The 26923-nt window shown below is 46.0% G+C and overlaps 1 protein-coding gene across 1 annotated transcript in view; it reads left to right on the forward strand.

Moving 5' to 3' along the window:
* The window catches only part of TENM4 (teneurin transmembrane protein 4), a 739181-nt gene that overhangs the window by 517746 nt on the left and 194512 nt on the right, over nt 1-26923 (forward strand). The window contains exon 12 of the mRNA XM_073808362.1: nt 21267-21437. Coding sequence (XP_073664463.1) covers nt 21267-21437 — 171 coding nt within the window. The remainder of the gene's footprint in view (nt 1-21266; nt 21438-26923) is intronic.

The following is a 26923-nucleotide window of genomic DNA, read 5'->3' on the forward strand; positions in this document are numbered from 1 at the left end:
TTACGGGTTGCTCTGGCCTGGGCTGGGAATCCAGGGAGGACCCTCACTGAGCCTGGGAGATCTCTTCCGAGAGACGATGTGTGTTTTTGCCTCTGAAGGGCACCCATTCAGAGAGGCCGCCATTGGGGTGAGTGCCTTGCTTTAGTCACCCACTCTCCCTATGAAGGTTTTCGGGTCCTTTTAGTCTCCATTTGAATACCCTGCCTCTGCTTTTCCGAAGAAAAGAAATCTGTTTGCAGAACAAAATGGGGAGAGAATGATGTGAGGGGAAAGTTAGTTGTAAGTCAAACCATGAAACTTGTGCAGCCATGGCCATAATGCTTTATTTGATAGCATTTAATTGTTTTAAAAACATTTTCACCCAAAAAAGCAGTGTGGTTGAGAGTAGTAGAAATAACAGGGGTCACTTTTTATCATTAATAATCAGAGCAGTTTGCTTTTTTTTTTTTTTTTTTTGCGGTACGCGGGCCTCTCACTGCTGTGGCCTCTCCCCTTGCGGAGCACAGGCTCCGGACGCGCAGGCTCAGCGGCCATGGCTCACGGGCCCAGCCGCTCCGCGGCATGTGGGATCTTCCCGGACAGGGGCACGAACCCGTGTCCCCTGCATCGGCAGGCGGACTCTCAACCACTGCGCCACCAGGGAAGCCTGAGCAGTTTGCTTTGAGTGTGCCCTGTCAGCATGACCCTGACTGTTCTAAGCACTCTGCTTGTGTTTTCTTATTGAAATCTCCCAGCACCTCTGGGTTATTATCCCCAGTTTACAGATGAGGACGTGGAGACCCAGTGAGCTTAAGTAACTCACCCACTGCCATACAGTAAATGACAGGACTGTGCACTCAGCCTCTTGAGCTGGTACTTTTAATTTTTTTTTCTCTTTTGTGCTCACAGTCTTAAGCCTTATACTGTAACTTTCCCTCCTTGTATCTGGTATTCTAAATCTTTACTATGCACTTAGCATCGATCCAAGCCATTACTATACACGTATCATCTCTCTGAACACTCGTAACAGTTCTGTGTTTCCTGGAAGAGGAAACTAAAGCTCAGAGAAGTTAACAACTTGCCAGGGTCACACAACGAGTGAATGACATAGGATTTCAAAGGTCATACTCTCAGCCACTACACTGTAGGTCACATAATGGAGGATCAAAAGACCCCATTCAGGCCCTGGCTCCGTCCCTTGCTGGCTGTGTAAACTTGATCAAGTTGCTTAACTTCTCTGAACTTCAGTTTCCACTTTCCTTATGGCTCTTATAATGGATGTGGCTGGAATGATTAGGCCCATTTTATAGGCAAGGAAACTGAGGGCAGCATCAGGGTTGAGAGCGTGGGTTCTGAAATAAGGCTGCCTGATTTCAAATCTCAGCTCTGCTGCTTACATGCTTTCTGACCTTAGGCAAGTTTATTTAACCGCTCTCAGCCTCAGTTTACCCATCTGTAAAATGGGGATAATAATAGTGGCCGTTTCACAGGGTTTTGTGATGTTCCAGTAGGATAATTTGCATAAAGCACCTATCCCATTGCCTGGCACAGAGTTGGCTCTCAGTAAAAGTTTGATACTATTGTGGTTATTAACAGTATTATTAGTACTTTTAGCATCCCATGGAAAAGAGTAAGTCTTGAGTGAGAACTTGGGCCAGTGTTGTTTCATGGCAGTGCCTGCGAGCTTCCCAGCCTGCATTAGTCACAAGGGCAGCTGACAGAACAATCAGGGGGCCCTGTCAGAAAGCACTTGTAGGGATGTCTCACTGTTCCAGGGAGGCGGCTGCAAGGAGAATCGTTACCCAAAAAAACAACTCACGTCATTTCTTTAACTAGGACAAAAGTTGATTTTTGCTTCACTGCCAGTTGCCTCTATCCAGAGAAAACTGACAGCTTCCCTCGTGTTCTGAATCCCTATGTAAAAAGCAGACACTGAGTACTGCAGAAGAGTACGGAGTTGTATCTTGAGGACTCGTCAGGCACCTGTCTTAGCCAGATAGGCCTTTGGAATAGGAGGCCAAAAAGGCTTGTTAACAGTACAAAAACCAGGAAGAGCTTTACATTTAAACAGAGACCCAAGAATGCCTGGGAGCTATTTCTTTCATTGTCAGGTCCAGGTCCCCCCTGGAGGGGGGTGCCTCATCCTCTATGATTTCTCTAAGGCAGCACGGTGTTCTGATCAGAAGACAGGATTCAGTGGAAATCTCAGCTCTGCCACTCTCCACCTGTGTGACCCTTTTGAGCTTTGGTTTCCTTATCTGCAAAGCGGGAAGAAGAAGAATACTTCCTCCTTGAGGCTGTTGTACAGGTTAAAAGAGACGATGTTGAAAAAACACAAGGCACGTGACAGAGGAGGAGTCCCTTGCTGGTGGCCTTGGGAGAGAGTTGTTATGGATCTCAGCCCAGGATGGGGTGGGAGTACGTGATCCTCTTAGGTCCTTCCCTCTCTGTAGAGCGATGCCCATAGGAAACTGAACCAGGACATTGAGGGTGGAGTCCCAAGTGTGTGCTGCAGCAGCCTCTTGGTAACTGCGGGGGAACTTTCCAACATGCCCCAGAGCCATAAGGGACTCTTTCTTTAAACTAGGTGACATTTCTCACCTCCACCAGCAGCTGATTGTGGATTGGAAAAAAAATCTGAACCCTTGCTCGAGGGGGTATGAGTTTAATTTATAAGTGAGAATGTTGTGAAGCTTAATTGCCTCTTTTCAAAAGGCAGCTTCCAGAGAGCATTGCTGGTTGGAATATTATTGCAGTTCGTGGTCTGGAAGAGCCTGGGTCAACCAGCTCTTGAAGTCTTCTGGGCAGTGTTGACAGAGGTGGACTTGGGCACTCCATGTGACTTGCACAGACTTTTGCAGGCCCCCTCAAGATCCCTGACATTGACCGTGCACACGTGCACACGTGATTTCAGCAGCGCAGCAATCCAGGCAGAAGGGATCTTAGGCTTCCCTCCTCTTTGGGAGTGTGGTCTCCTGTCTCCTAATGTCTTATTCTCTGCTGCCTACTCAGCCCCTAATACTCAGCCTGCCCCAAGGTAGCTGTGCTCAGTAAGATGTGGTTGAATAAAAGACCTTGCAAGATGGTAACATCTGCCCAGGGTTTTCTAGGCAGAATAGCGTGGGCACAAGCACGGTGGCAGAAATGCGCATTTTACGTCCTGGGGTTCAGGTACCGGGGAAATGGACATGAAATGAGTAGAGAAAGGAGTAGAGATAGAGGCCAGGGTGATTGTACCCGCTGCTGCCCCGCAGTTATCCCCATCTGGTTCGAACAGCTCGTGCAGTATCAGGATCTCAGATGCCATTTGCTTCCTAAGCACAGGCCCATTGCACTCTGCGCCTGGGTGTTATTAGTGAGCAGTAAGGCTCATTTTCTCCCCTTTTTCTTCGACTTCACATCAGGCCTTTTGGACAGAAGCCATAGATTTAGCTTTATAGCCCAAAGAATGGGAAACGGAGATGATTGAACTTGATCTTTTAGGTGGAGAAAAAAGTGATAAAGATACAGGATGCTGTATTAAAGGCTTTCTCTCCAAGATTGATTCCTTCATGCTGCTCTGCAGGAATTGCTAATAGCAAGATATATATAGATTGTTCTCCTTATGACAGACCCCAGACAAATATCCTTCAGCCCCCCAAAAGGAGGACTTGAGGAGGCTAGCGTGGCCCCCTGCAGCGGTCTGAAACGCCACCACGCAGAGGAGGGGGCAGACTTGCTCTGTGAGATTGCCGAGGGCAGGGCAAGGCCCTCTGGCTGAAAATGATGGGAAGGCCGATGCCGGCTCTGGGAGAAGACTTCCCTCACAAGACAGCTGCCTGCCTGGAGTGGGCTGCTCGAGAGCGGTGTCTGCAGTGAGAGGGGCGACTCTTAAGTGCCTCAGCTCCACAGACCAGGGGATCTTGTCCTCATTATCCTTCTGCCATTCCTATCTATGCCACCCATACGAGGACTTAATCTTCTTCGGATGAGTTTCTGAACCTGTAAAACAGGAGTAAACAAAAGACTAGCTGAAATGATTAAGTCATTCAACGTGCTTCAGCTCAGCATGAGAGAAAATTGTCCATCTTGCGGACCTCATGCTCTCCCCACCCTCTGATCTTCTCCCATTGGTAACTGAACCCAACCAAGAGCCAGAGCCCAAGCGGACCCATTGGTCCAGACCATATAGATCAGCCTCCCCGGGCACAGAGCAGGGTAGAGAAGGATATAGGGTGGATCTGGAGGGCAAGTGGATAACATCATTTGCCCTCCAGGAGAAGTATCCCCACGCTTCTCCGTTCTTGTCCTAGCAGTGTTCAGGGCCCAAGACTAGGATTGAGACCCATACCACACTCGGGCATGTCTCCCTCACCTGTACACCTACTCAGCCATCAGGCCCCGAATGCTTGTATTGAAAAGCAGCTTTATTGCATACAGAAGATTAACAGTTTTTAGTTGTGCCATTCTATGAATTCTGACAAACAGAGTTGTGTGACCATCGCTGCCATCAAAACACAGAACACGGGCTTCCCTGGTGGCGCAGTGGTTGAGAGTCCGCCTGCCGATGCAGGGGACGGGGGTTCGTGCCCCGGTCCGGGAAGATCCCACATGCCGTGGAGCGGCTGGGCCCGTGAGCCATGGCCGCTGAGCCTGCGTGTCCGGAGCCTGTGCTCCGCAACGGGAGAGGCCACAGCAGTGAGAGGCCCGCGTACCGGGGAAAAAAAAAAACAAAAACAGAACACTTCTGTCACCCCAAAAGTTCCATTTTTTTTCATCAGTCCTGTTTCCTCATCTTCAGCCTTGGGCCACCACTCATCCATTCCACATCTCGGTAGTTTTTGGTACCGTTTTTGAGATGTGTGGTAAAGAAGTGATTTATTTACTGGATTCAAAATCAGGTGTTACCTACAATAACCTTCAAACTTTAAGACATCAACGTGTTTTAGAATTTAAGATACGAGGGCAAACAGCTGAAACATTCTAGGGTTCTCTGTGTGCTATACTTGACCTCCTTGGAGGATCACAGCCACAGGCCTCCGTGGAGTCAGCATGTGTATGTTCTTCCGCCTTTTTCAGGGACCATCTTTTTGTACACATTTTTAAGTATTGACACAAAATTCTCATTCTTGTCAAGTTTAATACCTCTGTCATATTTGTGCCATTATTATATCATTGTGCTCCTTTGTTTCCAACTGTTTGCTATTATAAATAGCACTTCTGTAACCAGAAAGAAATGAAAGAAAACCTCTTCTGTTTTCTTCTTTCACTTACTTTGGGGAGGGTGTGTCCCCCTGAGCAGGATTTTTTTTGGGGGTCACAAGATATGGACAGTTTAAAGCTCTTGTGACTCACTGCTTGCTAGGGGCTCCTCAGAAGGAAAGGACTGAATCCCCGGGCTCCCAGCTAGGTGTCCAGTTTCCCCACAGTGCTGCTAGCATGCAGCTTTGTGTCTGATCTTGGTGGGTCAGCTGGTTTAATGAATGGGGGCCGGGGGAGGTTACAAGTGGCCCCGAGACCCAGAGAGGTAAAGGGATCTTCATTCCTGGAAGGAACCACATGCCTTCTCCCAGTCAGTTCCCTTTCGAGAGCCTAGCTCACACGTCCCTTCCTCAGCGAAGCTCCTCTGACCCCTTCGCCGTAAGCCAGGAGCCCAGTCATAGGCTCTTATAGTGCTCAGGGGTCTCACGGTCATTGCAGCTGCGGACTATGTCTTGGATTCGCTCAGCTCTGTCTCCACTGTCAGACCGTAAGCTCCATGGGGGTGGAAGCAGTTTCTGTCTTGCCCAGTGCTATAGCCACAGCTTCTCGTACCAGGGTGTGGCAGGATGTAGCCTGCGTTCAGGAGAGAAAGGAGGGACGTCGGGACCAGAAGCGAACTGAGGGAACAGAGGCGAAAAGTCTAGAGGCAGGGAGATCATGTGAGAGTGAAAATGGTTACTGGAAACTAAGGGAGGGAATACCAGAGGTGGCTTCCAAAATGTAGTCGTTGCAGGGCACAGACTTTGTCTGTTGCTCACACCTGTGAGACTTGAAGCGAGAACCTTGCCCTCTCTGAGCCTCGGTTTCTTCCTCTGTGAAAGCAGGTAATAGGCTGTTCTGGGGATGCAATGACAATCGGGCACCTAGTTCTTTTCTAATAAGAGCCACTAGTGAATGACATCTGTCTTCCTCTCCCCCTAGCAAACAAGTTGTGTTGAATTTGAGGGCCAAGCCGTCCCGAGTTTGGAAATGCCTCAAAAAAGAAAGGACCCGAGTTTATTAGTATATTCATTTTTTTATAACAATGACAGCTCCAGAGACAACACACTGTCCCAGGACTCGGGGGGCCTTCTCCTGTGGGTAGTTTCAAGGCCCCCAAAGAGGCAGCATAGCCATGGTTGGTCAGGCAGTAGCCCCAGCTATGTGGCTGGGGTGATCCTTCCCCAGCCGCACCCTGGGAGTGTGGAAGAGGAATCGATTTTTACAGATTTTTAGCATTCTTGGAAAGAACATGTCCCCAAGTCCTTGTTTTTATTCTGAACTAATTACTGTGAAATAACATAATTTAATTGCACTTCGATGCAGAGAGAAAGTGAGAGTGGTCTCCCTGATGGCTGTTTTTCACTCTTAAGTACCTAGCTTGCAGAGAGGAGGTCCGTCCAGTCAGGGCTGTGCTTCCTGCTGCAGGCTAGGGACAGAGGTGAGGAAACCCCGCCAAGCGGCTCTTCATTTCAGGGGTAAAAAAAAAGGGAGGGGTGGGAAAGGGGAGAGGGAGTGAGATGGCAGTAAAGAAACACAGTATTTTTTTCCTTCCATCAGTAAAACAACAAAGCCACAACTTAAAGGCTTCATCCTCCTAAAGACAGCAGTACAGTCTAATAGCAAAAGCACAGACTTCGCCCTCCAGCCGTGCTCACACAGGTTTTTCCATCTCTCTGCATCTTGGTTTCCTCATGGATAATTTTGTCCATTAATATGCAAGAGGTGTTTAAGTGACAGAACATCTGCAAAGGGTCCAGTTCGGTGAGTGGTCCATGGTGGGGTGGGTGCTGAGGAAATACAGATCTCACCCTTCTAGGCAGCTGGATCACCCAGAGATTTGAAACCAAGGTTCAGCAGCCAAGGGCCATCTGCAGATGCAGGGATTTCAGGTAATCTGGGATGAAGTAGAGGGAGCTTCCCCAAGCTCAGGTTTGAGACACTGGGGAGCATTCACTGAGCCTGCCTTTTGGGTTGCGTCCCGGGCTACAGGGACAGACAAAGCCAGATAAGCTAGCATCGCTGCTTGGAGTCTTCCGTGGTTTCATAGACAGCCAGATGTGTAAGGAGCCCAAGGCAATAGTAGACAGATGATAAAAGCATGTTACTGGAGTTTGAACTTTACCCCTGTGGGAGCCTGAAGGAGAGAGCAATTCATTGTAACCAGGAAGATCGGGTAAATTTCCCCAAGGCACTGAGCCTTGTACATCAAGTAAGATGTTCAAAGAGAAGCTAGGGATGGTTTTCTGGAAGATGGAACAGTCCAGACAAAGGTGAAGGACAATAGATAGGAATGGTGGCGATTTTTTTGGCACGTGTGTCAGAAGACTGTGCATTAAACTATCCATCTGTGCATTGGATCTGCTGCGGGCCTCAGGCTCTCTTTTACTGAAGGCTCTTGAATGTAGAACTATGGAAACCACAGGCACTGCAGGAGGACGCTGGCTGCCTTCCCCCTTAGAACAGAGGCTCCACTGGGCAGATACGTGATAAACCCCTTGCCTTCATGTGAGGCCTGTCAAACCCATCGGTCCTCTCCAGCGGTCTCTGCACTGTGTAGGATTATTCACTGCAAGCCCCACATGTGGAAGCTGGGCCTGCTGCAGTTAAATTACTTGTTTACCTGGAATGACTGGTAAGTAATAGAGCTGGGCCTAGCAACCAGCTTTTCTGATTCCAAGTCCTGTGTTCCTTATGTAGACCATGCCAGCTCTCAGAGCCCTCCTCTGATGTCCTTCTCTGCCGCTGTGCTCCGTACCCAAGGCTCAGAACAAACAAGGGGGTGCTTTGCCATCCTGTCTGGGGCTTTCTCCTGCCCCTGCTCCCAGCTTCCCTCCCACAACCCACCCTGATCTAACAGAGGTGGCAGCTCACATGTGTTGAGAGCTAACCATGTTCCAGGCATGTTCTGAGTGTTATATATATTTCTCATTTAATCTTCTTAACAATCCTACCTATCCAACAAACATTTGTCAAGGACCAGCCATGTGCTAGGTACCATTCTAGTTTTATTTCCATCTCATAGATGAGAAACTGAGACCTGAGGAAATTAAGTCAGTTGTTCGAGGCCACGTCACTAGTGAGTGTGAGAGCCAGGATTTGCCCCCGGAGCCTGCCCTCTTCCCACTGTGCTCTACGATTCCCATAGCTGGAGTGGGGCTGGAGTGGGGCTGGAGCAGGGCTGGGATGGTCCACCTGATCTGAACTGCTGAGAGGATGCACAGAGCTCCTTACTAAAGAGAGAAAATACCTTATTTTCCTAAGGAAGAAAAGTTAGCGTCCATCTGCTCTGGGCCATGCACTGTACCAGGATTGCTATGTACCTGTGGCATTGAGTGGAGCTGTGGTTTGCACCCAGAGTGCTTCAGGATTGGAGAGCAAAGCAGGCCCAGATGTCATCAGGGGACCTCGATACACATCGCTTATTGAGCACTAGCCCTTTGTGTTATCTGATTCACCTGTTCTCCGGGCTTCATGTGCCGTGGCATTGGATCGTCACCAGCGTAACATTACATTCTGGAGGGAGCCTTTCCTGCTGGTGTGTGGCAAACAGCTAGATGTATTGCGCCTTTGAGCCTGGAGTTAGGATTTTGTTCACAGCCTCCAGTGGGGGAAGAGGAAAAATGCCAGTATCATTAACTGAGCTGAGGCCTGCATTTCATCACATGGTCCTAAAGTTTACCGCTCAGGCCGTCTGTAGAATTCTACAGCAAGACAGACTCATTGGACTCCTGTGTGTGTCTTAGTGTATGAGTCTCTGTGTGTGAGTACACGCATGACACCACCCAGTACGGATGCAAAAAAAAAGGTATTTGAGAGGAGATGGAGTTGGGGCTAACGAAGATTAAATGAGAATTTTAGGAGAAGTAGCATTTTTCTTTACCTGAAAACTGGAAACTCTTCTTTTGCTTGTTTATGCCTCCTCACTTTTCTGTAGAGCATTAAGTCCATTAAATTGTACTGTGATTACCCCTAATGGTATCGGTCTGGGGCTGTGTAGAAAGTTTCACATGTAAATCTTTGCATTAGTCTGTGTCTTAAACTTCGGGTGTTCTTTCTTTCATTGATTAACTTTTAAGCAACATAATAATGATGTCTTATATTTTCAATACACTTCAAAAGGACTTGCCTTAAATTTAATCCTTATAAGAATCTGGGAGATGGTTTTGTATTCTTTCCCTTTCTACAGATGAAAAAACTGAGGGTCAGAGTGGTTAGGTGACTTATTTGCAGATGCATAGCTGGTAAGGGCCAGAGCTGGGAGTCCAGCTATCTCTGCAGATCTGCTCTGCTGGCTACATAGGTGGACAACAGAGCCAGCAAGGGACGGATGGGAAGCACCTGGATATGGACTGTCAAGGTGGTGTGCATGGGACAGGTTCTGAAGTAGTGGTCAGGAACCGGGGGCTGGGGAGGGGAGAGCAGACGGCATTTCTGGCTTGGGGCAATGGTGGAAATCCTCACAGAAGAGTTAAGGTTTGAAGTAGGCCTTGAAGGATGGGAGAATGATTTTAAAAATAGGAAAGGCGGGCTTCCCTGGTGGCGCAGTGGTTGAGAGTCTACCAGCTGATGCAGAGGCCACAACAGTGAGAGGCCCGCATACCGCAAAAAAAATAAAAATAAAAATAGGAAAGGCAGTGGCCATTCCACGTAGAGATGTTACATCAACGAAGCCTGGAGGCTGTGTGTTCAAGGGACAGGAGAAACCTACACAGACAGAGATTCCTGGGCAGGGAGAAGCAATGAGGAACGTCAGGTACTGTGCTCAGCAAGTGTTTCAAATGCTCAAGTTTCTATCCTCAGGAAAATATCACTAACAAACTTTGAACAGTAAGGCAGGGCCATATACTTATGAGATTTCTTTTTTTTATTTTCCATTTCTGTCATTTCCACAGTTTTACATCTAATCAGAAAGGCAGCGTGTACAGGGGTTGGGGACAGATTCTGCGCAATCTGGATTCGGCTCAGGTCTGAAGTGACCCTCTGCCTCTTATTAAATGTGTGATCTTGGGCAAGTTCTTGAACCTCCTGGAGCCTTAGCTTCCTCATCTTGCAAATGAGGATAATAATAGTACCTACCTCCTAGGGCTTTGCAAGGATTAAGTGATAGTGTGTTTATCAAGCACAAAGCCCAGTGCTTGGTACTATTAATAACAGTGGCTTTTATCACCACCACATTCATCATCATCCTCATCATCACCATCATCACCACCATCACCATCACCATCACCATCCCCATCATCACCATCACCATCACCACCACATTCATCATCATCACCATCATCACCATCATCATCATCATGGTTCCTGGAACTCTGTGCTGCTTTAAACTTCCTAATCTAAGGACTGAGCCAAACCAGGGGTCCCTGCATATCAGAGAACTTGTGCGTATTGCGTGCCTGGCTCTGTGCACAGACAGGGCAGAGAGGCAAGAAAACGTAGTATGATCCCAAAGAGCTAGAAAACGCTCCAGTGGGCAGGAGGCTGGGAAGCTGTGGAGAGTAAAGGAGGGACATCACACACTCTGTTCTGTGAGAGTTTAAAATGCTCTTTCAGAATGCTTCTCATTATAAAGAAATATCATCCCTAGTTACAAATCTGGGTGGCGGACTCTGCGTTAAGCTGTCCACCCTCATTCTTCCCGCTGAAGTGACTGTTCCAGAGGGAAAGGCCTATCCTAATAATATACACACAAATTAAAACTCCATTTAGCGGTACAGTGGGGACCACCTCCTAATTGACTTTGATCATTGAAAAAAAAAAAGAAAAACCCAGTTACGTGGTTGATATGTCAAAGGAAATCAGGCAGTGGGAGGGTGCCTCACAGAGCCTTGCAACAGGACGTTTTCTAGTAGCTATGGAAATGGAACCTAGCAACAGGCACCTTCTCCTTCTGGGGCTCCCAAGCGTGAACCAGACCCGTGTTTCCTTTGGCCCCCTTTGATGGTTGGTACAGGAAGGAGCGGACAAGGCCTCACACGTGAGAGGCTGGTCCTTGGCTAAGTGGAGACACCTTTTTATAGAAATGCTTTAGATAGCCTTGGGAATACTCTTGGCACTTGGATGCAAGCACCACAGAGAAAGGAAACCCAGCAGAGCTCTAGGCCAGCGTTCCGCCCCCTCTCGGGAAATGACAGGCACTTTCCCAGCTTTCCCCGGCTGACATGTTTCTGCCAGGGCAGGGCTGGCTGCGCACCCCAGCAGAGGAGTTGAACAGGCTGGCGACCCTGGGGTGATTTCGCTCCCTGGATCCTTAACGAGGGTTTGAGTATGAAGGGCAAGGTGGTGGGTCTTCCACTGCGTGGAGTCACTTCCTTGACCGCTCTGTCAGCAGTGATTTGATCAGAAGCTGCATGTTCTGATCAGGACTGCATGGAAGCCTGCCCTGGGTTCTGACAGCAGTCTGCGAAGAGCTCAGGGTGTGGAGTGACCCGGACCTGGGTTTGGATCTTGGTGCTGCCATGATGAATGGTGCAAAATGATGGACTGTTCTGGGGCCTTGGTTTTCTAAAGATCCAAAATCAGGTTAATAATATCTACTTTGTCACTATGTGTTGAGGTCCTAGTCCATAAAATGGAGATACTATCTTCCTTAAAAAGCTGTGAGATTAAATGACATAATGAATGTTCATCCTCCGTACCACTCCTCTGTACCACTGTGTCATGCACATGGTACAATTTTTAATAAGTGGGAGCTGTTACTGTTTCGGTAATAATCCTAATTATGTCTGTCTCCTTCCTTGGCTCTTTTTCTTCTTCTCTCCTGTGGGCCAGGTGCTGGGGGATGGAGATGAGAGAAATGATCCCTGCCCTAAGGGAGGGCCTGCTGGCGGCCTGATATCACCTGCCCCGTGGGCTCATTCCCTTAACTTTAGGCTCAAGAAGATGACTCCTTTAGTCTGGGAGTGCCGTGCCCGACGGAAGAACAAGCCATGAAGGGGCCTCTCCTGCTCTTAAAGGATTTTCTGCTGCGACTTAGCAACAGGGCCATTTAGCAGAAAGAACTCGGAACTAAATCCAAAGACTTGGGCTCAGCGCAGTTCCAGGCTCTGCCCCAAGTGTCCCCTTCAAGCCTGAGTCTCATCCGCCCGTTGAGTGCGGGGCAGGTTCAGTCATAGCGACACCCCCCACCCCCCAACCAGAGCAAAAGCTCAGACTTCTCAACTCCCTCAAGAAATCTCCGTGCTTCACTTTCTCAGCGAGAACCTTAATGTACACTGCAAATGACGCTGATGATACCACTGTAGAAGGCTACCCTCTGGTAGTAAATTTGAGTCAATACCAAGCAGCTCATAAAATATCTTCTTTCCTTTCACCTTCACAGCAATTCTTTGGAGCTATAGGTATTATTGTCACCATTTTATAGATGAGGAAGCTGGGAGTCAAAGGATTTAAATAACAGGAACAAAGTCACATAACCATAAACGTGAAAACCAGAACAGGAACGCAGGGCTGTCTGGCTGCCACGGCTGTGCTCGTAACCAGCTGTACTTCGTGCCTCCCATCTTCCTGTGTCTGGCACCAGCGCTATATTGGGAGTAGGGCAGGGAGAGGTCACATTACCGGGCTGAGGTCAGTCCAAGGTGGCCAACCCCTAAGCTAGTCATGCACAGAAGAAGGCTTAGTGTAGCCCGTCTGGTGAAAGGGGCCCAGAAAAGATAGTTTTCTTATTCCATTACTGCAGTAATAGCCGTTCACTCCATCCTGCACAAATTAGATTCCAGCCCTGGTCCCCCTACAACTTGCCGTGTCACCAGTTTTCAGTGCCCTCCACTTAAATTGATCTTCTTCCTCCGCGTTGACGGTGGGCGTGCCTGTTTCGCCCCTTCTCTCGTGCCCATCCCCCCACCCCCCTGTTTTCCAGAACTATTGAGCGGCTGCCAGTGAATCCTTGTTGAAAGGGCTCCTTTCCCCACAGCATTGCATGGTGCAGAAAAATGATTAACTGTGCCAGAGTCCATTCTCCAGAAAACAATTAATTTGGGGGTGAGAGACAGTAACCCTGATTGTTGCAGTCAGGTTTATCCAGAGATAGGAAGAAAGGCAATATATTTACTTGATTAAAAATTAGCTCCACGTAGTCAGCAGTGGGATCCTATCAGGCTGCTTTATAGCAATTCCGCTTTTAAAAACTGTTTTATCCACCGGACAGATATCTCTAGTTCCTGTGCCCAAAGTCTGTCAGCTGATGGGAGCAGGGTAGGGAGAGAGCCCTCAGCTCAAAGAAATTTGCGGTTGGCGTGGGAGGGAAATTAGGGGCAATATGTGGAGAGAAGGAAAGGTGATGGAACAGAGCTGGCTTAAATAAATCTTTCAGGGGATCTGGGAATTAGGAAAATCAGCAGAGCAAAATGACAAGGATGGTGATGGCTACCATTTATTTTGCTCCTGCTATGTGCCAGGCACAGTTCTAAGCACATCACATGCATTATTTCATTTATAATCCTTTGAGGTAAATATTACTATCTATTTTACAGATGAAGAAACTGAGACTCAGAGAGGCTAAGTCATTTACCCAAAGTCAGGAACCTAGTAAATGATGTGCCTCTGAACGCTCCAGATAGACCCAAACTTGAGGACTGAGTCTACCAAAGTCACTTACTTGCATTTACACGGTTTTGCTTTTGAGGGTCAACCCTGTCTACTGTGGTCAGGATGTAAACAGGTGGGGACCCCATGCTTTACCCCTAAGATGAAGGTCCTTTAACAGACTATCTCAAAAGAGAAAACCTGGCTATACTGTCAGCAGAGGCCTTGCCTTAAAATTATCTTAATTTTAATTTAATTTCAGGCATTGTAACTCATCAGCAGTCTAGCGGTGAGTTTGGACTTTAGGACCAGTCAGACCTGGGTTCAAAAGTGACTTTATCACTTCCCATCTGGGAAGTATCTTGGGAAGTATTTTTGGGCAGGTCATGCAGCCTCTCTGAGCCTCCACTTTCTTCATCTGTAAAATGGGAATACTAATGATTTTCTCAAGGTTTATGTAAGGTCTGAATGAAATCACGTATGTAATTCCCCTTGCCTAAGTGTCTGACACATGGCATGTGCTCAAAATCAGGATCTCCCCGCTCGGCTCTGTTGTCCTTCTTTACCTTCTGCTCCTAAGACCAAGTTGTAGAACTTCCTTTTTAATGTAAACAGCATGGAAGTGAGTTTGGAAACTAGTGAAGAAAATTAGTCAGTCATCCTACCACTATAATTCAAAGCTTGATGTCATTTTTACATATCTCTTTCTAGATTTTTTTTTCACATGTGTACCTGGTATTCCATCCAGTACTTGTATCATAGTTTAGCCAAGTTCTCCTATTTTAAGACATCTAGGTTGCTTCTGATTTTTTTACTAGTACACTGCAGTGTACATCTCTCTGTATATGGCTTCTAGGTTTGAAACTTTTGAATGTTGTGGCTTTGTTGCCAAACCAGGAGAAGAACTTGGGGGATGAAGCTCTGTCGTTCTGCTGTTGTGATTGTCTTGCCTTTTTGTTTTCTGCTTTCTACGTTAGAGGACCATAAGTCAGAGAACTCCAGTGAGTTATATTTTACAGAAATGATGCTAGTTAAGAACAAACAAACAAACAACTGAGCATTAATAATGTAAAACAGAAAAGTAGGTAGCCATGCAGCTGGGTTGGTTTCTGCTGCCTTTTGAAACCAAGAATGCTGCTTGAATCAACAGTTTCTTGAAGTTATAACCATCTCTAGTCACTACCTAGAGCTGCTAATTTACAGATGCAACTGGGTTTGTGCATTCGATTTTTGGAAGGGAAGCATGCATGTGACAGTGGAAACTCCTATACTTACTTCGGTGACTTCTACATAATGACTTTGTTAATTGCCTCCGGCTGCCTGGGCGCTGCGGGGAGCCTTCAACGTCTGAACATCTACTGAGCATTTTTCTTAAAAATGTCAAGATGGAGCTTGCACTTTCCCAGCCCTCTCTCATGTCTCGCCGGGCAGGAAAAAGGCGACTGGAAAATGTCAGCCCTGGGATCAGATTGACCAGATCTGAGGGAGTAAGAAACTCCCCCCACCCTAGCTCTTGGCTTTTAGAAATCAGTAACCTTTCAACGTGGGTGATCCTGTGAACTCGCTACCTTTCCACGGCCTTCTTCTCAACTCTTTAGCATCTTTTCACCTTTCCACTGAATTACAAACTAGTTGAAAGGGGACACCGGTATCAGGTTTCTTATTTAGGTCACTTTCAAGGTACTTGGGAGAGTTTTGCACAAACAGGTATAAATACGCACTGTGGGGTGTAATTTAGATAATCCTGTGATGTGCATCGGTGCTTACTATTAATTCCTCTGGAAGGAGGGATTACGATCATTACAATTTACATTGTGTCAGTGGTCTGGTCTTAAAGCAGGCTGGACAGGACCATTTATATTATTTAGCTTTTCTGGATCCATGACTGGTATTTCCAAGTCCTCTGGATAGCACGCACCTACTGCTGTCTGCAGCTTTACATGAGGGTTGCTGTGGGGTAAGAACTATTTATTATCACCATTGGGACCCCCAGACATTAACTTCAGCCTTTATTTGCTGGTGACTTTAGATTGCCCATAGTTTACTCCTGTTTAAAGTAACATGTGTAAAAGAGGAAGCTTGGCTGGGAAACACAGGCTCCTGAGTTTGAAACTTGCCTCAAACTTATACCAGCTCTGTGATGTTAGGTCACTTACTCTGAGTGAATCAGAATATATCCCCATAGCTCAGTTTCCATTCAGTTCCATTGTACTCATTCTCCAATAACGTTTTTTCAACCCATCTTTACATGTGGATTAAATCGAATAATATAAATTAAGAATTTGGCATGTAGTATGCACTCAGATTATGCCAGGTGTTGAGTTACTGGCGTTATTTTGAATATTATCGAGGACAAAGACGAATGGTTGCTTGAGCTTGTGTATTCTTTGGACAGCCTCTGACCGAGTATGCCTTGTACCCTTTGGGAAGAGGAGAACAGAGCAGACTACTTCCCTTCCTTCTCTTTCTGTCGCTCATAACCCAGAACTATAAGACGGACCACCCACCAATCAATACAGTAAAAGAATTGAGGGGCCCCTAGCCTGACTTATATTTAAGACTGGATCACAGATTAAAGGTCCCTTTTATTGTGGCTTTAAGACAACATTACTGGTGGAACTTCACATCTCTGACTCCGTATCATCCTGTCCTCTGTCTAAATCTTACTGTTGCAGGAAGGGGGGACCCCTTGCAGGGCCCGAGAGTGGGCCCTTGTCTAACACTCGGAAATGAACTGTCCAAGGAGACACATGTGCTGACACACCAAGAGAGCTTATTGAGAAGGGGTGCCCGGGTGGAGAGCAGGAGGGTGAGGGAGCCCAGGAGGACTGCTCTGCCACGTGGCTTGCAGTCTTGGGTTTTATGGTGATGGGATTAGCTTCCAGGTTGTCTCTAGCCAATCACTGTGACTCACGGTCCTTCCTGGTGGCGTGCGCATCACTCAGCCAAGATGGATTCCAGTGAGAAGGATTCTGGGAGGTTAGTAGGACATATGAACTGGCATCCCCTCTCTCCTTTGGACATTTCCCCAATTCTTCCGGTTGGTGGTGGCTTGTTAGTTCCGCATGCCTTACGAGGACCTCCTGCTGCAAGATACCTCCTGCAGGTGGTAACTGTGGTGCCTGGCCAGGGTGGGTGGTTTCAGCCAGTGGTTCTCCTACCTTCCAGTCGGCCATTTGTCAGCCCGGTGTTGATGGCCCTGTACTCGCTTCCCTACCCACCAGCCTCCAGAATTACTTCTGGAGGACTGAATCTCCTGAGAGTCCAAGTTAGAGCTGGATCCAGAACTTGGCTTTCCCAGGTGGTTTCTAAGAGCACATCTACCACAGGCCACAGAGAGACCCACCGGCGTCACAGCTGTGTGGGCCTCTGTGTGTGCTCGCCGAGGTGCAAGGCCATGAGGAAGGGCTGCCAGCATGCACCTCTGGGCTTCTGGCCGACAGCATTCCCCCATCCAGCTGTGGGCTGCCCTGCCCTAATTAACGTCCCTGGACGCCAGATCCTGTGGTCATTTTCACCGGGAACACTCTTTCCACTGGCTTTTCTTCCCCCGCCACATATTTTTTACCGTGAGAACTTCCTTTTGCATCTTGTTTAAAATAAGAGAAAGTGGGCTTCCCTGGCGGCGCAGTGGTTGAGAGTCCGCCTGCCGATGCAGGGGACACGGGTTCGTGCCCCGGTCCGGGAGGATCCCACATGCCGCGGAGCGGCTGGGCCCGTGAGCCATGGCCGCTGAGCCTGCGTGTCCGGAGCCTGTGCTCCGCAACGGGAGAGGCCACAACAGTGAGAGGCCCGCGTACTGCAAAAAAAAGTAAAATAAAATAAGAGAAAGCTTTGACAAAATGTTTCTTTTCACAAAGCTGTGAGAGCTCTGTTCATTCTGGGATTAGTTAATTCTCATGACCTTTTAACAAGACAGCTCTTTTGCACACTTAGATGAGATAATTGATTCTAACGGGGAAAGAAGTGCTGCTCGTTTAACTGCATATATCTGAGTTGTCCGCAATTCAAACAATTTCTCCATTACCTTTGGAGTTGCCAATAAATAGATTAAAACAGTAAGAAGGTAAGCAGAAATGTGAGCTAATTCAACCTTGGAAGTAGCAGCATATTCACTTCTAATAGGCAAATTAACGTTACTATTATTGACAGCTACACAGAGACGGTCAAGAGCAGTGTAAAGCACCTCATTTAGTGTCTGGTACCTAAAAAGTGCTGTATAAATGTTAGCTACTATTTTATCAGGATTATCAATGGTATGACTATAATGGTTATAGAATATAGTAATCACACAGATGTACAGTTTACAAAGTGCTTTGCCATATATTATCCCATATGATACAATAATTCTTTGAAATATTTTTATCCCCATTTCTCAGATGAGACTAGCTAGGAAGTGGCAGTTAGGATTCAAAACCAGTTCTCTTGCCCTTGGTCCAGCACACTTCCCACTGCATCACAGTAACCGGAGAGAAAGCAAAGGGTCCGATTGCATTTCTGTTACCAGTGTACGCTCTCCTGATTAAGCCAGACTTGTTTGTATTCCTCGGTGGCTTGTGTTTGGATCAGGAGTCATAAGGATATGCTGTGCTCCGGTCCCCTGTACACACTTCTTTTTGCATCTTGAAGGCAGTCACGCAGCCCCTCCAGACCACCAGTGACCCTTCCACAAACTGTGGCCAAATAACACAACTTTCCGTCTCCCTCACGGACTCCTATACTGCTGCCTAAAAAGACATGTAAAAGCCTGGGACGTTGCTTGATGTGTAAGAGGGGGTGTCTTTATCATCCCCACCCACCTTGCTAGAAAAGGCTGGCGAGCAGCAGCATGGTGAAGTGGGAAGAGCCTTCCTTCCGGCCAGAAAGATGGATGGTGTGTGATGTCAGGATTCCAGCAGTTTGGGATTCTAGTCTAGGCTCTGCCACTTGTTAGCCATTTAACCTTCCCAGGGTTAATTGATGTCTCTGTGTCTTAGTTTCTTCATCGGCAAATGGCATTATCACCTTTTAGGATTGTTGCAAGGATCAGAGAAACTTTGAAACGGATTTCCTGCTCTTAGCACAATGCCTGGCCCGTGGAAAGCACTCAAGAAATCCCAGTTTTATAATTATCGTAATTTTAATTAACCTTCTGAGTTAATTAAATGTCCACATCTATAAGTTGGGTCTGGCAAGGTTGCATGAGGATTAGATGTAAGGTATACAAATTACCCAGGGCACTGCCCGGCAAGCAGTTGGTCCTCAGTAAACATAATTACGATGGGCCTTCATATCTCTGTCGATCCTTCCCTGTGTTCCTCTCACCCTCCTAGTGGGTCAGCCACTGTCTCCTCTGGGCCTTCTAGTCCTTCTCTCTGTCTCCCCTGCTTGACTACGAGCTCATGGAAGCAGGGAGCGTCTGATTTAGTTCTGGCTCTCAGTGTCAGCCATGGGTCCTGGCATAGAGTGGGCTTTTAGAAAGTGTTCATCAGCTGAACGAAGGAGTGATGCGACACAGAGGATGCTGTGGGAGTTGGGGACTGGAGTATGCGATTCTGTATGCGGGGAGTCAGGGAAGGTGTCCCAGAAGAGGTAAGTATGGACCATTGATGAGGCGCAAGTCTTGAATCGCCAGTGGGACTTAAGCCGACGCTTTGTACTAGATTGCAAACCTTTCTGGAAAACACGCTTCCTAGCCTTCGCAAGCATTGTGTATTTAAAGGACAACATCCGTTCTCTGGTGTTTTATGGTCTCTTCTCGATTGTTGAAGACTGTTTAGCAGTTGCTACCTTGCAAAAATAGTTTTAAAACAGAAATGCATGCCCATGAATCAAAATCACAGCATTGCACAAAATCACAAAAATACACAGAATCAAAACGTGCAGCAGATACACAGTGAAATGCAGATCCCATCTCTTCCTTCACAGGATGCACCCAGTTATCAGTGTCTTTCTTATCCTTCCAGCAATACTCTGTACATATGCAGAAATGTTTTTACCTAAATGTAGTATGTCAAACATACTGTTCTGAATGTTACAATTTTCCTTCCAGAAAAATATATACAAAGAGCTTCCTCACTCTTTTTTATGGTTGCATAGTATATTGTATAAATAAAACTTATCTAACCCCTTATTGGTGGACTGGTTTCCAATATTTTGCTATTACAAACAGTACTGTAGTGAATAACCTTGTATGTACATCATTTTGTATGTATATGAACATATCTGGAGAACTGGAACCTCTAAGTTCCAGGGTAAAGGGTATGGGCATTTTTGATTTGATAGCTTTTGTCAAATTGCCCTCCATAGGGTTTGTACCAGCTTATGCTCACACCAAACCAGCTGAGTGTGAGAGTGCTTATTTCCTGTTCTTTTCCAATACTGTATATTTTCAGCCTTTTTAAAATCTTTGCCAAACCATATGTGAAACACAGTATTGCAGAGTTTAACTTACATTTCTCCTACTTTGGGTGAGGTCTAGAGTCTTTTCACGTGACAAAGAGCCAATTGCATTTCTTATTCTGTAAACTATCTGTTCATATCCTATGCCTATTTTCCTACTGACTTGCTGGACTTTGCTTATTATTTGTAGGAGTTCTTTTTCTATTAAGGAAATTAACCCTTGGTGATACAAATTGCAGGTTTTTCCTCTAGATTGTTATTTATCTTTTGAATCAAAAGGCCAAGACCACTACTTACAATACCCAGGACTTGGAAGCAACCTAACTGTCCATTGACAGATGAATGGATAAAGAAGATGTGGCACATATAAACAGTGGAATATTACTCAGTCATATAAAGAAACAAAATTGAGTTATTTGTAGTGAGGTGGATGGACCTAGAGTCTGTCATACATAGTGAAGTAAGTCAGAAAGAGGAAAACAAATACCGTATGCTAACACATGTATATGGTATCTAAAAAAAAAAATGGTTCTGAATAACCTAGGGGCAAGACAGGAATAAAGACGCAGACGTAGAGAATGAACTTGAGGACATGGGGAGGGGGAAGGGTAAGCTGGGACGAAGTGAGAGTGGCATGGACATATATACACTACCAAACGTAAAATAGATAGCTAGTGGGAAGCAGCTGCATAGCACAGGGAGATCAGCTTGGTGCTTTGTGACCACCTAGAGGGGTGGGATAGGGAGGGTGGGAGGAAGATGCAAGAAGGAGGGGATATGGGGATATATGTATACGTAGAGCTGATTCACTTTGTTATACAGCAGAAACTAACACAACACTGTAAAGCAATTATACTCCAGTAAAGATGTTAAAAAAAAAAAAGGCCAGGACCTCCTGAAACTCCCTCATCCCTGCCCCTCTCCCCACTCCCCTAGACCGTGAGCCCTCGGGGGCAGGGTCTGTGCCTGGATCATCTCTGTGCCCCAGTCCCCTGTGTAGCACTCAGCACTGCCAGAGCTCTCTTCAGGGGCTCTTTGTTGAACTGAACTGAACTGAATTCCTGTGTTCCCCACCCCCACTTGTCCTCCCCTCTGGCTTGGGAGTTCCATTTCCACCTCCAGCAGAAAAAGATGACTTTTCTCATTGCTCACCACAGCCATGCACCTGTTTGGCCTAAACTGGCACCTGCAGCCGATGGAGGGGCAGATGTATGAGATCACGGAGGACACAGCCAGCAGTTGGCCTGTGCCAACGGACGTCTCCCTGTATCCCTCAGGGGGCACTGGGTTAGAGATCTCTGACAGGAAAGGCAAAGGAGCCACGGAAGGTAGGGTTGCTGTGTTGTTCGTGTCGTGAGTCCTCTGTGTCTGCCTTTGAACCGAGGAGACCGCCATTCTGCGCGCCATGTGCCTGACTCACAGCTCCATGCTCTGGTGCTTCCTCCATCCCTCTGCACTCCACACCGGCTGCCAGGCCACCTGTGTCTTCATCGCAGTTCCTTGTCACTGTGAACTCATAGCGGGGCTTGGGCAGGGTTCATGGTGCCAGCAACATCCCATCCCATGCCCTGAGGGCAGTATCATGGGCTTTCGCACTGCTGGGCGGCTGTCTTTGATTATGTGGAATCATGATGAGGCAACCTCATGGGATGAATGGGTGTCTCCTGGAGTTGGGTGTGGCAAGGTGGGTAGAGGGTGTGTTGTAGGCGAAATACCCTTGGACCTTGTGCTTCCATGGAAACACCACTTCGGCTGTTCTAGCATTTTCAACCATGTGACCTTAAGTTACTTGGCCAGAGTCACATAGCCAGTAAATAATGGAATTTGGGACATGAGCCCAGGTCTGTGTGACTGCAGGGCTCTTGCAGTCTCCATAAGTTGACCTACCTGACTCACCTCATGGTTATAAGACCCTGAAGGAGATGTGGATAAGAAATTCCATTGTACAATGAGACACAGATGTTTCTCTTTCAATGATGGAAGTGGTGGTGACATTTGGAGTTTGGCATTCTTGAATGGGACATCCATAGACCCATGTTCTGAATTTCTTAGGGCTCTTTCTAACATGCCATCAACACAGATTCTTTCACTATCAGCCAAGAGGTGGCAGACCCACAAAAATTGGTACCGGGAAGGATGTCTGAGCTCATGGGCCAGGCTGGCTGTCATTTTAGGCAGTGCGACCAGCCCTTCTCCTGTGGCCTGCTTTCTCTCTCTGGTGTTACCTCAGTCAGCAAAGTGGTCACAGCGGCCTCCAATCTTCACTGCTTACATCTTCTTTCCTCTTAGCTCAGTTAACTTTGGGTCATGGCTTCTGAGCTTCCCTGTCCTGTCAAGAGTTTGCCTTCTAGGAATCAGTTTGGTTAACAGGGTAGCATATGCTTGGCCAGAGTAGCTATTCATGGTCTCTGAATGGTCGTGAAGGCCAAAATCCACTCTTGACCTATGGTCATCTTCAAGGGAACTGAGGGCATTTCCAAAGAGCCTAATCAGAACCTCTCCCTACTCTCTTGCGGGGGGCAAAGCCAGTCTTCTCCTTTACAAAGATTCTAAGACTTAAAACATTGAATAACTTCCACTTTCTTTGCACCTTAATAGGATATGGAGGGAGCATGGATGAAGCCATGGGAAGAGCTCTGGGTTAGGAGTCAAGAACCCTGAGTTCAAGTCCAGCTGCTGCCACTTGTGATGCCCTTAAGCAAATCCCTTGAGAGACTTTCTGGGCTTCACTTTCCTCCTCTTTTTATTGAGCTATATTATCTGTAACGTCCATTCTAATTCACAAGTTCTACATATGAAATTAGTAACAGAATCATCATATGATTAACCAGATTGTTCTTTAGAATTTTTTTTCAGGTTGGCCCTGTCCATGGTCCTTCCTGTTGCCTTGTGATTCCCGTGTCAGCTTATAGTGTCAGATGTCATAGGTGAATACCATAGATGACAACTGTCTTTAGAATCAACAAACACAGATTTAAGATATGTTGAACCCTCAAAGATCTCATTTAGAAAAATGTATTTTCTCTATCAGATTTTCTTTCAACAGGAGTTGGCTCTCTCTAAAGTCTCCCACTATAATGAAATTAGTTTGTGGGTTGTTTAGGTTTTGTTTTCTTTTTCCCAAGGAGCAGGAGGTGCAGATAAGAGACAAAATAAAATTGCACCAGCTTATTGGTTTACTTTCACTGGAGTATTTTTGCTTAAAGGGATTATCTGTCATTACTAATGCAAATGGAAAGCCTGTTTACAGACCCCTAAAATGCAGTGCAATGCTGGAAGGTGGTCAGCATCAAAAGCAATTACTGTGACAAAAAAATACATTGGTCTGGAGAGACAGAGGACAAAGATTCCTATAGTTTATGTGAGACCACATGGTTCTTAATTTCTTTTGCCTTGGTCAAACCAGTGTGTCTACTCAGTTTACGGTTTTAATTGTGTTGTTAAAAATCTAGTTCCTTAGACGTATCTCAAGGGGGAAAGTCCTTAACCCTGTTGTGAGTGCATATTTCCTGTCCCTTCGGAGGGTATCCGAGAACTGATTCCAGAATTAAGATTAGAGCCCTGTTCCACAATGGTAGGGGAAGCAGCGTGGTGGATGGAAAGAGGATAATAGGCCTTGGAGCCAGACAGTCCAGGATTTGAGTCCTGGTCCTGCCAGTTATTGGCTCTGTTAACTCAGGCCCATTACTCCATCTCCTTTGGCCTTGGTTTCCTCATCTGTGGAACAAGGGTTGCTAACACCTATCTTGTCAAAGACTAGTTATGAAGAAGCACTCAACAAATGTTAGTTCCTTTCTTCTCGTCCACCCAAATCCCAAGCCATTCCATGTCAGTTATTAGAAACTCAGAAATCCAGACTAATTAATATTTTTCCCTCAAAGATCCCACAAAGTCTGGGGCATTTGTGAATATTTTTAAAGGGTATATATTTTTTAATTATACAAGTGAACTATATGATGAACCCAGTATTTTAAAGGTTCATTGTGTCTTTGAGGATAACATCAAACTGCGATTTATACTATATTTTCAAAGTGGCTATAACCATTTCAGGGTTGTCATGGGTTGGAAACCAAATACAGCAGCTTTTCGAAGTAAAACCATAAGAACTTATGTTATGCATTAATGGAGAAAGGGAAAAAAGCATTGAATAAACAAGCATTTCTGATGGTTTAATTGGTGGGCCAGGGATAGTATTTTCTTCTTTCTGCAGTGAAATCAAAATTGCCCATCAGTTGGAACCATGCAAATTGCTGCACACAGGCTCAGCTGGGCTCTCCAGAATGGGACAGCTTATTTTGATAACCAAATAAATTTCAAACAGTTGCTAAGGAAACTAAAGAAATCTTTGTGCAAGTTATTGCATTGAAAAGAACCAAAAATGTGGAGGGAGGGGGGAGAGTGTTGGTTGATTAGGAATTTAGAACCTATCTGGATAAATCTCAGTTCAGGAAAATAAAGACTGAACTTGGGAAGTGCATGGAATTTCAGTTCTTCCAAATCTCCCTTATTTGAACTATCCAATCGTTTCAGTAATTTGTTGAGAAATTTCTTTTATAGACATAACTGCATAGTTCCACAGCATAGCTGTGGGAAGCCCGAATCTGTATATCTTTATAAAGAAAAGGACTGTTACCAGTAGAATCTGCCCTGTGAAACCTAACCGTGCTGTTGGAGCTCCTTAGTTCTGAGTTAAGCTCTTTGTACTTTGTTAAGCCTCTGGGGCACGCACTGATTGTATAGCGTCCTTCTTATGAATGTCTTGAGATACTGTCTCCCTTTAACTTTGGGGCCTGTGTGTGGGATCCTAGTTCATAAAAATTGTCCATTTTTTGTATCCCAGGATGGCAGGAAGTTCTCCAATGGGCCTTGGATCTTCCTGGTCTAGCCTTGGTATTAAGCCCGCTAGGACTGTGAATTAAATTGGACCCTCGCTCTTAAAGAGGGTCAGTGCACTCTGCCACCATTGAGAATACCTTTGAAGAGTTTTAATTAATGATTTATCAATTTAGTGTTCTAAGAAGCCATATTCTAATAAATGAAGGGGCAGCCCAGATGGCTCCATCTCAATGGTTTCTTTAGCATTCTGAGCATCCGTATATACATTTTCATAGTGTGAGGATTAACGGAACCGATACATATAAAGATGCCCAGTACGTAGCTGGAACTTAATAAATGATAGATTATACTACTATTAGTACTGCTACCTCTATTACTGTTACTGCTAATAATGTTTATTATTATTATCGTTTTCCAGAATGTAGGTAGGAATAAAAAGAGTTATATTCACAGGACTTTTCGCCTCCAACTGCCTCTACCCTCTACCCCGTCACTACTCCACCACCTACACAGTGGGTACTCCCATTTAGTGGGATATTTTCTGTCCTAGTGCTCAATCTTGGTGCTCAAAATTAAGAACAAAGAATCTTAGGTTATAAGATCTGGAGAGACAAAGGCAGTAAGGGTTTTTAAAAGACAGGAAAGGATGAGGGTGGTCTCACTCTGAACAGCCCTTAGCCCAGCAAATCTCATGCCTCTTTCCCACCAGACACAGGTACTCGGCAGGCTGTAGGTCTTCCCTCCGAGAAGCTTCCATCTCATCCTTAGGGTTAGTCCCTGTGGGGACCACTAGGGACCAGAGGGGAAGAATGATAAAGGTTAAATTCTAAGAGGAGGATGCTCTTTCCCTCTCAAACTTTTCCTTTAGACTGGGCCCGTGACCGCTTCCCTAAGGATCTGGACAGGGTGACTTCTGGTACAAAGGTCACTTTTGAACCTAAGCTCCAGAGTGGCCGTCACAGACTCATTCAAGAAAGTCAAGGTCCTGGTTGGGAGTGTGCCGTAGACCAGAATTTACTATTTTTATATCATTGTATACACACCAAATATGATTTTTTTCTCCCATTTTGGCCAGCTCTGGTGAAATACTAGAGTGCTAGAAAAGAATATTCCTTTTTGCCACTCCTCTGGGTTAAGAGCCAACTTACTTATGCCTCTGGGGCCTGCAGACCTCTGGAGAGTCTCTGGACTTGACCTCTGACCTGTGAGGCGAAAGAACTTAGCTGATTCCATAGCTGTCTCCTGAACACATGCTCACTGGAGGGGAAATGAACTGTGCAGGGTTCTCCAACGGCAATGCCAAAATGTGGGAGAAGTGTCCATTATTCATTCTCAGACACAGGAATTATTTGAATGCAGACAATTCTCAAATCCCATCAGCTCTTGACTCCTACCTACTCACAAAGGAAATGAGTCCTTGGAATTAGGAGTCTCGGCTTGTTTCTGTGCAGCTTCTAGCGGTAAAGAGCTCAGAACTCATCCTGCTTTTGTTTCATACTCCCTCCTAGTTCTGCTTCCCTAACAGAATTATAAGCTGAAGGGTATACTATCTTCTTCCTGGACTATAAAAGGATTGTGGTACTGGGAACCCAAAAATCAGATAAGGAAGAATGTGAAAGTAATTCTCTTCCATCTTAATGCTTTGTGAATTTGGCTTCTGTCTTTGAGCTTTGAAACACAGTGTTTGTGTGTGTCTGCATTTTCAAGGTAAAAGTCTGGGGCATATTCCTTCCATAAAGGAATTAAATGCAAGCTCTTTCCCATGCTGAGGACAGAAGAGTAGTGATACTTTTATTGAGAGCATGCATTTTAACTTTTTTGTTGGCATATTTTTAATTAAAATAACGTTTAACGGTTTAAAGCTAAAAACCTGATGTTTCTGCCTAGGAGTTTATAAGGAATGATAACATATGGAGAAGTTTAACATTTAAATTGAATTTTATTATTTAAAACAGTAAAATATTTTATGACTACAACA

Source organism: Tursiops truncatus, chromosome 8, assembly GCF_011762595.2.
Source record: "Tursiops truncatus isolate mTurTru1 chromosome 8, mTurTru1.mat.Y, whole genome shotgun sequence".
Lineage (NCBI taxonomy): Eukaryota > Metazoa > Chordata > Mammalia > Artiodactyla > Delphinidae > Tursiops > Tursiops truncatus.